The sequence below is a fragment of the Zootermopsis nevadensis genome, unplaced genomic scaffold (genome assembly GCF_977971745.1).
Source record: "Zootermopsis nevadensis isolate Lab colony 2312 unplaced genomic scaffold, Znev_1.0 Znev_ptg000029l, whole genome shotgun sequence".
Taxonomy (NCBI): Eukaryota; Metazoa; Arthropoda; class Insecta; order Blattodea; family Termopsidae; genus Zootermopsis; species Zootermopsis nevadensis.
Window position 1 is genome coordinate 232351 of NW_028259161.1, and position 11170 is coordinate 243520.

Below are 11170 nucleotides of genomic sequence, written 5' to 3' on the forward strand. Positions count from 1 at the left end.
CACTATAATTAACTTCTTCAATGTAAATTTAGTTGAGCATACCACTTGTTTCAGGAAAATGTTATGAAATCTTTCATTATCGTTAATAAATACATTCGTCGGAAATAGTGGTAACATTTTACTAGACAAGGCGTCATGTGTCTCTTCACCACAATCGATATCATCCCAGCCACGTGTATTCTGAGGTACGTGAGAATCTCAATAGGATTTGAGGTTTTCACGTCAGTGAGTCTGATGATGGCTGTCTTCTGGTGCGCCCTGACGATGGAGGCAGCAAGGACATCTGAAACGTCGGTAAACTTGTACCAGACTACATAACACAACAACCAAGAAGACTACCTTCACAAAGAACCTTCAGAAACGCACCCACTGAAGGTCAAGGTGCCAACCAATCAGAGTGCACCACGAATTACACCATTTCCTTGAAATGGGATTTTGTGATGAGATGGGCATTAATAGTTCACAAAAATGATTGAGGTTTTTATCACAAGATTTTAGAAGAGAAAAAATGCTCCCAATGTCAGTTTGACCTCCACTAATGTACTGCTACACAAGCACATTTTAAGGCTATTAATTACATTTTTTATACATACTTAAAAACTGAGTGTGTATACAAAAAAGCTGATATTTGAGGTTTACGCAGGAAGTTATAATCAATAACGTATTTACACGTCCACACTATGCTTAGCAGCCAATAGTATCACAAAATATACAGTACCTACCTGAACAAGTTTCTCAATATTAAGAAAAATGTAACACATGTCCACTTCTGAAGAAAACTAATATGGGTTTGCAGGCCAGGAAATACAAACTACAAGCCTACACACAACACATACCCACCACTTCTTATACTTAACAGCACCTGTGGCTGTTTTGCTCAGTGTTGTATTACAGCTTCAATGATATATGTATAGTTGTATTAATGAGGCTAAACTTTTTTCCCCTCAAGTTACTCTTACTTTGAGGAACCTGTATGTTATAGAAGTTCATAACAATGAAGGCAATAAGTTGCTCTGAAAACGATGACCAAACATTTTGCCAATTTGTTGGCAGGTTGGGGAGAACAGAAAGAAAAACAAGAGAAGCTTTGCACTGGAGAGGATATGACTGGGGTCACAAGAAAGAAAAAAGGACTTCTGAGGAAATGCATGATAAGGATTTAAATTTTCTACAGGTCCATAATATAGCAAAACTGAGAGCCTTTTTTACTTTTTACTCTCTTCCTCTTGAATATTCATGCAAAAACCACATACAGTTCAACTGTTTTTTGTCTAATTACTTATGCTATACTTATATATACAAACTTCACCAATACAATTAAGTATGTTTAATCAAAATACATGAACTGCACTTAGTTTTCAAATCTGAAGTTACACTAATGAGCACAGATCGAGTATTCTATGCCAAATAATTACAGATATGTTGTAGGACAGCACTGCTGATGAAAATGAAGGATGTACTGCACACTATCTCAGCACCAATTGTGTGATGATTGTGGTCCTTCAAAGAAGAATGTTAAAAAAACTAATATTACTTTTTGCAATCTGTATAATACATTTTACACTTCTGAATCGCCAAAGATTTTGTGACAATGCTCGACTCCTTATAGGTACACAATTGTGGACATTGTCAGAGGTACATTTAATAGACACAGTGTTTCAGGAGTTAGCTCTACTGCTGTCTTCAGGTGGTTAGTTGCCATTATACCGACTTTTTCTTACATATTATTATTGACAATGGTCAAGATTAAACCTGGAACCTCCTGTCTCTCCTGTTTACTTCTTCCAGCAGGAATAAATATATAGGAAACACACGAAGGCCACTTAAGACGACCATAATCACCAAACATTAGAATGGGAGAAACAACCAAGTCCAAAAGAGTACAATGCTTGTGGAGATGATGATGATATAGTACCACGGAATAAGGCAGAAACCATGCACAAACAAGGTAAAAAAATCATTAGAAAACTGAAAGAGTCAGCACTCATTAGAACAACAGTTAACCGAGCATAATGTGGCTCCCTCTACTGTGCAATATGAAAACTATATGTGTTGCAAACACAGCAGCAGATGCTGAAAGAAATTCTCACCTGAACCTTAGTACCCTGCTCTCTCCAACTCTTTCAACTGACTGCCCAATTTCTCTTCTTTGGTTTTCCTTGTCTGGCTCAGCTGCAAAATCAGTGGAAAGATATCCGAGTGAAAAGCGGTTCACTGTACCGAAAAATGCATATAACATGAAGTTCTCATTATGGCAAATACTAGAATATATTACCAGTCACAAGAGCAATTTCTAATCAACTGAATAACTCCTATTTATTTTTGTTCTTTCCTAACAAGAGTTTAAACGTAAAAAGATCCTGCAAGTGGATCGGAGCCACAACACAAGCCTCCGTAAAAATGGAACATAACACCTCACATACAGACTGCTTACGAAAAATGTGACGTAAATGATCGTTGCTGGTGTACGTGCAAGTATCCAGTCATCTGCCCACATAACACTCTTCAAAATTTGACCCCGCTGGTGGATTCTAGTAACACAGACTGAAACTGTGCCCAAATCATCCTCCAATTTCGCAATCACGTTCAACTTAGGTTTCCAACTTTAATTCTTAAAACAACCCACTGTAACAGCCTCAAGGTCTTTCCTGCTTACGTTGTTATTCATAGTTTTCTAATACTTAAGTTTTTAGTTCTCATACAAAGAGACGTTCTACAATTATGTACATTTCTGAGGTAATACATTTACGTAAAAACCTTAAGACCCACACATGGATCCTAGTGTTTGTTAGCCCATTTAAAGATATATGTATATACACAACTATATAACAGGGTCAGACTTTAAGCATGAAGTGACCTGGTTTGTCTGAAACATGTAGCAGAGAGCAAGATGACTGCCACAAAATAAAAGCTGTGCAGAGTTATTTTCATATCCTTTTTATCAGAGATACAGTGCTTCTAATTCTCCAAAAATGCTGAAGTGCATCGCAAAGTGAGGGAACCACTCACAGTTCGTTTTTGAAGGTACATGCTCACAAACTGCTCTACACTGATCTTGCCACTGAGGAATTGTTCTGCAATCTGTTCACTCTCTTCATCACTGTGCAAGGCTGCCAACCTGAGAGACTCCTACAAACAGCAAAGCAAAACAAAACCAAGCCTCACATCACCGTACGTTTCTGTAACTTCTGTCAGAAACATTTCACCAATTAACTTCTTGGAGCTTCAACATACTCAGGACTTGACTTGAGGCCTGCGTAAGAGTTGCAGAATGTAACAAAATAAATATTTTGTGTCATGTACAGCTTTTGAGAAAAGATGCCTTCATACAAGATGAAAGATGGTAAAAATAATGGCACAGTGACACATCTAAACATTACTTGTTAATGCTAAGCAAGATACAACTTCCCTTGCATGCAGACTGTTGAATGTAATATATACACCTCACATTTTGTACACTTTTATGCGGTATAAATTGCTCGAGTAATTATAAATTTAGTATTGGGGTAAATAAATAAAGACATGTATACACAGCACATTCAACAGAACCGGAGATTTTACATTTCAAAATGACGCCAGTAATGTCATTGCTGTCAGGGCTGAGCACCTCTGCCCTTGCCTAGGGGATGTTCCTAAAATGAAAAACATGCACACTCAGTGAGCACCTGAATAAAAGTAACATTCTCACTCTTCTATGACGCTGCTTCAGTCACTGCAGAGAGTGGAAGCCTGCACACTGGCGCAGCTTACCTTGATACTGCTCGGAGCATATTTGTCTGACAAGCGCTGGTACTCCTGGCTCAGACTTTCATATGAATCCTTCAGGATGGCAAGCGCCTCCAGTTTGTCTTGTACGCCGTACCTCAGTTTCTCCAACTGTGGCTCCTTTGTCAGGTTTTCCTCTGCAATTCATGCCATGATGGTGTAATGAGGGAGTAGAGGTGTAAATCTCCACACATTCTCATTCTTGGCCCCACACAGAAGTGAGGGGTCAACTTCATTGATCTAAGATTTACAGCTCTTGCCTGTTATATACTGTAATATAAAAGATTTTTAAAGATGTATTTCATAGCTGAACACATTATGGAAATTCTAATCACATCCTAAAATTATATTTACTGAACACACAATGGCAGGGATCAACAGTATATACAATATGCTGTGTCCTGGAAAATTTTATCAGTAGTGACTTTCTGTGTGCTCAATGCAATAACTAGTACCCACTAGCTAGCTCTTCATTCTTGGAGATCATGTCCTCCACTGCATTATTCAGCTTCAGCACAGGAGGCAGCTTGTCAATAAACTCGTCCAATCTGTCTTCGCTCTGGCTCAGATGCTCCAGTTCTGCAGCTGACAGATCTAGCAGCTCTGGAAATGAGAGGACTCGCTGCTGCTGCTGCTGAGCAAATGCCAGCATCATGTACGGTGGGGATGTGCGGCCACTGGTGCATGACTCTTGTCCTAAGTAGAGAACCCAAATTAGGAGAGTATTTAATACAAATATATCAATCCTCAGTTGGAATAGAAAAGCCTCTTTACTTACTGCACAGATTTTCTCCCTTTCCTTCATCTCATTCACAACACTGAGCCAGCTGAATGTTACACAAACAAACAATACACTATTACCTGTGCAGGTTTCTTACAGCTACCTCATCCCTCTTCAAATTAATTTTGATTATGAAATAAATATGGAGCTTGTGGCCCTACCATTCTCACCCGTATGATGTGTGGTGGATGTTCCTCCACCCGCATCTCCAACAAGAGGAGGGGGTCTGCGTTCAAACTCCCGGATTATCGCCTGCACAACGCGACCCAGATCGGAGTGAACTGTGAACTGCACAAACAAAATTCAGACCTACACTATCAGATAGCACCAGTACCTGAGTGCAACATCTTGAACACCCAAACACTTACATTCAAAAGCCCTGGTGCACTTACAACCTTGCACTGCTCATTGACCCACGGGTGGTCAATCTGAGGCGAGACCTTGAGCACAGGCTTCTCGAGCGGGAACTCTGGAGGCAGTGACACCTGGATGGTCATACCATGTCCTCCCGCACTGAACTCAACTCGATACTCTACATCCTCCTGGATCTCCGTCACACTGTTACATGCAGACAACATTAACTACTACAGGCTAGTGGGATGTGGAAGAAACCAACATGCACATGGGAAGACTGAGTGAACTAAAAACATGGCATCACCATACTATACCTGTTAACATCCAACCATTCTTATTTCATTAATTTTGTTACTTGTGCAATAAATAAATCAAAAACACAGACACCCATGGTGCAGAAGTAACAGACATAAAAGTTTTCACAGAACTGAAAAAAAGTTTATGATCTCCAACTTAAGATGGGTAAATCTTTATAACAGCTGGTACCTATGCCTGTAAATTTAAATCTGTATTTTAAACTAATTCGTTTACTTAATTACTAGGCAGTAATTTGCTAGTAACATCATTTAATACACAACGAACTTACTGATCATTGAATATCTTCAATGTATCAATCTGTCTCTTCCTATTCACGGCGGCATTTTCAGTCTCTCTAAATATCCGTGACAACATTTAATTTCATAGATATCTAGTCCTCATTACGCAAAACACGAACAATTGAAAACAGAAAACAAGAAACAAGCCTAACCTAACAACCAACACACTACGCATGCTCAGAAAGCAGATGGGAGAACACTGGTGACCGTCACCGATGAACGAGCTACCACAGATAACAAACAGCACACACAAATTGAAAGAATAAATATTTCTTACGGACCACCACTAGATGGGACAGTAAGCTTCAATCATTGAACGCCAGATGGCAGAATACGTTGCACGGGCGCTTCTGGTGTCACGACTCAGGAAAAATAAATCGATATCTGGACATCACATAATTTACGTCAATAATAATTTTATTTTAAAAATTATTATTACCGTTGATTGTGTGTGCTTGTCATCCTCCTTACTGTCGTCGGTAATTTTACTAACATCGCCTTTCCCATAATTCTTAGAGCGCTTCGCCACTAACCTTTCAGAGTACATAATGCAATGCCTTATAATCTTCAAAAAACAACGCTCAAAGTGGGAAGAAACGCAAAGGTAATAATTTGAGCAACATTACAGAACGTAATGCCGGAAATAAACAAGACGCCCGGACTTTACGCGGCTGCGTGCCGACCTTGTGGTGTCAGGCCAGCGCACTCGTCGCAAAACCGCAGTTTCGCCGCACACAGCCTACAATTTTGACAATCGTCTGCGTGATTTTCCCACTTCATTCGCGGAAACAGGAGTCCAGCTTTAGACCCAAAATATCATTTGTAAAGGGCGTACTCCTCCGGAATCTTAGCGAGAAGTTCATTTCACTAAACTTAGTGGAAAAAGGCGTACAACATTTTATTTCGCGAGCAATTTTTTAAAAATCTTCATCTTCATGGGGTGAAAGGAACAAGGAACCAAAATTAACTTCATACCTTCCGGAAACTCGAAAGGTTCACGCCCCACGCAGTCTGGGAAAAGTTTACCATCGCCCTGATGATGTAGGCAGCAAGGACCTCTGAAACGTCAGCCATCTGCATGCTACGGAGAATTCTGATGTCCAGTCATAGGCAGGACACAGGGAGGGTTAGTAGGTTCAGAGGTTATTTAAAGACGTTGTATCAGCTGCACTCACCTGCGGTGTACTTCCGGTTATAATGAGATGCCACGTGTCGCGCTATATTGGAACGAATTTATTTATAAATTTGTACAGAGAACTACAATTTGTTTTTTCTGCAAAATAAAACGAAGTTATACAAAATGAAATGTTACAATATTTACACTTTCTATTGCGGTATGTACCGACTCTCAAGTACATGCACACTCACTCTCGCACTCACACGCTGTGTCCGTCGCCTGGTTACAACCTAACCTAACCTAACCTAACCTAACCTAACCTAACGTAACCTAACCTAACCTAACCTAACCTAACGTTACCTAACCTAACCTAAACTAACCTAACCTAACCTAACGTAACCTAACCTAACCTAACCTAACCTAACCTAACGTAACCTAACCTAACCTAACGTAACCTAACGTAACCGCGGTCCTTCCGTCGCTTGTCATCTGCAGCCGATCGAGAAATTGAGACCGGAAAGCAGAACAAGTGACGCGCGAGGCACCGGCGGTGTTCTACGGGTTGACTAGATGGCACTCGGGGCGTAGCGCCTGGCGCTACGCGCGGGGGGCGGGAGGAGCTGCTGGTCTGCAGCGGACCTAGTTCGAAACCAGCGCGCGTGGTTCACCGTCTCAACAGGTGGGCCGCTCGCGTGAGGCGCCCCTCGGTTTCCTCTCTACTTGTTACAAAATTGGTTCACTTTGCGTGACAAATCCGTCGAGAACTCATTTTACAAAAAAAAAAAAAAAAAAAAAAAAAAAAACACCGCGAACACAGAAACCCTACGGAGCCCGAGGCTGACTGACGGATGGACAGGGCCCGGGCTTCGAAATGCGAAAGACCTTGGGACGCTTTTGCAGAATTCGTCTGTCTGTTGAAGACTTGCGGGACCACGTGCAAAACAGACTTAAGTTACGATACGACAACCACACCGTCCGTTTTGTTTTATCTGAGGCTGTCAGCAGCTCAGACTGGATGCAAGGCGTCGAATGATAAGATGATCGATCGACAGTTTGTTGCAAGGCTGGTTGCCTAATTTAAGGCAGGTGTTGTCCCCGGGGGGCTGAGAAAACTCTCGGTGAAGACAGTCGTTTTCCGGGCTGAAACGTGCTACCTACTCTAGTCTTCAGCAACTCCTGAAGATGCTGACCGTTGCTCCCCGACATTACTTATCTCCGATTTCAATCCCCATCCTCCGACTCCGTTTCCTCAAGAGCAATTTCGAGGCCCTACCATCTACGCTTTGGTCTTCCCGGTAGTCTGCGTCCTCCAGGTTCTCGACTGAAATGCTGTTACGAGTCTCGCCCACTTCGTAATCTTTTACTGCTGTTGGGCGAAGAGCGGAGATCGCGGCGTCTTCGTTCTTACGGACCCCACAGAGCCCTCGAGAGACCAAGTTTCACACCCACACAAATGTGATTTCTTCTCGACAAGACTCAAGAGCTTACACGGTGAAGTTTTACGAAACAGCCAACACCTACTTGCAAGACCGAGGTGCCACTTTGTTTGTTTGTTTGAGAGCTGAGACGCTCTGATGTCTCTGGGGTCCCTGGAGTCAATTTCGAGCGACTGCCCTGCTGAAAACGTCTTGTGTCGATAAGACGCGCTGAAGTACTCCGTCTTATGCAATCACCTCCAACGCGAGGCGAAAGCAGTTTCTGTCGCAAATCTTCGCGTCTCGAGACGCGACGCGTGTCAGAGGTCCGAAGCCTCGCGCACATTCAGTCCAGAGACCAGCAGCTCGCCACGTTCTGTCGCTAAACTATTAAACTCGACATAAACTATGAAGTTGATAATAAAACGTATTTACAGGACAGCAGAGGGGACTAGATTCGTTTGTACACTTGACTAGACTCACTGCTCACCTCTAGAGCAGGTCGAGGCGCCAGAAGGGGGGCGGCGGCGGCCAGGGGGCGGCCAGGAGGAGCGGGTGTCAGTTGGCGGCCGGCACCACCACCTGGTGCAGCATCGCTGTGGCGGCGGCGTCTTGCTGGTGGCTCGCCAGGTGTTTCCTCAGGTACGCCTGGCGACGGAACCGCTTCTGGCAGGCCGGGCACGGGAACAGCGGGTCCTCGCCCCCGTCCGCGGGGTCGCGCTTCACGAGGTCCAGGCCGACGCGGTCGTCGCCGTCGTCGAGCTCCTTGCCCGCCCGGGGCTTGTGCCAGCGCCGGTGGCTCGCCAGGTTGGCCGGGCAGTTGAACACCTTGTCGCACTCCGGACAGCGGTACTCGACGTGGACAATGCGCGAGCAGCGATGCTGCGCCAGGCTGAAGGCGTCCTCGTACAGCTCGCGGCACAGCCGGCAGATGTACGCGCCGATGCGGTTCTCGATCTTCGCCAGCTCGGCCTTCGCCTCCTCCGTCACCTCGACGACGTTGAACGCGGGGTCGATGTCGCCCTTCCGCACGACCAGCGGAGCCTCGTCGGCGCGCAGCTCCCGGATGATCGTGCCCGACACGGGCGACGTCTTGTCCTCGTCGAAGTTGAGTCTGCGCACGGCCTTGCTCTTCTTGGGGGCGGCTTTGGGCTTGGGGGTGGGCGAATCGGGGGCGGTGGGCCGCTTTCTGACGGGGGAGGACGGCGAGGGTGTGGACGGCGGGGTTATGGGGGTGGCGGATTTCAGGGACAGGTCCAAGGGCGGTGGAGTGCTCGAGTACAGGGCCTCGAAGCCGCCGCCGTCGCCGTAGTGCCTCTTCACCAAGAACCCTCGCGGCATCACGTCTCGACCTGGTCTGAGCGCCACGCGTCCGCGCGCGGCCAATAGTGCGTCGAGCCACGCCCCCAGCGGCGCGGCGCAGGCGCGAGGGAGGAGCCACTCCGCGTGCCATTGGCCAATGGCCGACCTATCGGGTGCCCCGAATTCCGACAATTACGGTCGCCGGTGACAATTAAGGAAAGTCTCCGGCTCGCACGCGCCGGTCCGCGGACTCCGCGCCCGAGAGAGACAAAACGCCTTTGTCTCGCATCAGCTGGTCTGCGGGATGTTGCACCGACGTTTCGGAAGTGGTCACGCGCGCCTCCGAAACGCCGGTCAGTCGACGGAAAACTGCAGCTTCGTATTCGGAAGGTCCCGGGTTCAAATGTGCCCTGAGGCCTTTGCCGCTTGTAAATCCCGGGATTGACGGCCTTCCTTAAAATAGGCCACGACCGCCGCCCCCTCCTCGATTCGCTAGGCCAATCACGGCCCAGGCTGACACCTTCATGAGCAAAAACAAATTTCCCGCCTTTTGTGAAAGCCAAAGGTCAATGTTGACACAGAATCCGCCTTAGACCCAATCCTGAATCAGATGAGTCCAGTCCACACACGCCATTCATGTAAGATCCGTTTTAATATTATCCTACCCTCGTCCTCCCGGTCTCTTCCCTTCAGGAGCTCCGATCAATACCGATAATAAGATTCTACGAGTCCGACCCATCTCATCCCTCTCCGCCGATTCGCCCTGAAACAGGTGGGCGGACGCCCATTCATCGCCCGGCATCACACGCAGCCCACGAAAGATCTCGCACGCGACAGCGACCCGTTCACTTCTCCAAGAAACCACAGTCGCTTTTACGTGTCGTTCGAGCCTCAGCAACTCCCGCAACTTGTCAGTCGGCCACGACCACTTCCTCACACTCGACGCGAAATCATTTGTGCGTGTGGCACGGAGCCGGCAACGTAATTGTCCGGCTGGGCCTGGATCAAAAGAGAATTTCGCTGTTTCATAAACAGGTTCCTGGTGCAACAGCGGACGTTACGTCACATTTCAAGAATTTCTAAACGAACCCACCAGCAGCTGAAACCGACGTCCAGGGGTTCCATTGCAATGGCCTTCATCCCAGCTACAAGTCCCGGTCTCCAGCCTCTGTAATTCAGACGGGACGACAGCCGCAGCCTACTTCCGGAATCCGCTCTTCCCTCAATCGGTTTTCCGGGCGTCCATTCCTTCCTTCTTCCCGTACTTGAGTCTAATTCGGAAGGACCTGCCACATTTCGTCGGCGTTCTGACTCCTATCTAAAGCCCGACACTCTACAACTGACCCGGATCGTAAGGGACCTCAGCTGATCTCGAGCCGCGGACCACAGCACACAATCCCGAGCCATCTGCATCCAAATCCATGCACCACATAATGCTGCCTTCTAATTGTCCGGCCCATCACGGCCTCCTGACGACGCCACGTAAAATGCCTGCCACGAGCAGCTCACGTTCAGCGGCGCGCGGTTCGAATTCCGGCCAGAACGTGGCTTCTCGTAGCTTTGCCTAAAACCAAGCCACGGCCACTTCCCGATTCGCTTCAAGAATTGATACAGCATCGTAAAACAAGCGGATGTTTCGTTGAGAAGGAGAAGGTTCTGCATTTCGAGAGGGCGTCCTCGAACAAAGAGGTCAGAGGGCAATTCGGGATGGGCCTATTAGTCAGGGCGACGGCTTCTAATTGCGCCGAGCGTCGCCCAGCGGCCCATAAAATCGCAGGAATGCGATTGCATCGAGCCAAATTGAGATTGCAGAATTCCCGGCATGCGGCGCTCTGGCGGG

At 46.4% G+C, this 11170-nt stretch overlaps 2 protein-coding genes across 5 annotated transcripts; both read right to left on the minus strand.

Annotated features, from left to right (window-relative positions):
• Window positions 1–1198: 1198 nt before the first annotated feature.
• Window positions 1199–5704, minus strand: Vsp37A (Vacuolar protein sorting 37A). Of its 4 annotated transcripts, none has more exons than XM_022080471.2 (8): window positions 5487–5704; window positions 4939–5104; window positions 4708–4834; window positions 4225–4461; window positions 3751–3902; window positions 3010–3129; window positions 2091–2172; window positions 1199–1500 (listed from the first exon to the last, which is right to left on the minus strand). In XM_022080471.2, exons 1-7 carry the CDS (start codon window positions 5570–5572, stop codon window positions 2098–2100), a joined length of 963 nt encoding a protein of 320 aa, XP_021936163.1. In that variant the 5' UTR covers window positions 5573–5704; the 3' UTR covers window positions 1199–1500; window positions 2091–2097. The 4 variants fall into 4 exon arrangements, with proteins under 4 accessions (XP_021936163.1, XP_021936164.1, XP_021936160.1 ...); XM_022080472.2 differs by having other exon boundaries at window positions 4717–4834; window positions 5487–5701; XM_022080468.2 differs by having other exon boundaries at window positions 4915–5104; window positions 5487–5701.
• A 1004-nt stretch (window positions 5705–6708) lies between these two features.
• LOC147872227 (insulinoma-associated protein 1-like) lies at window positions 6709–9559 on the minus strand. Its single transcript, XM_087358184.1, has one exon. The coding sequence runs from the start codon at window positions 9367–9369 to the stop codon at window positions 8587–8589; it is 783 nt and encodes a 260-aa protein (XP_087214310.1). The 5' UTR covers window positions 9370–9559; the 3' UTR covers window positions 6709–8586.
• Between the last annotated feature and the right edge of the window lie 1611 nt (window positions 9560–11170).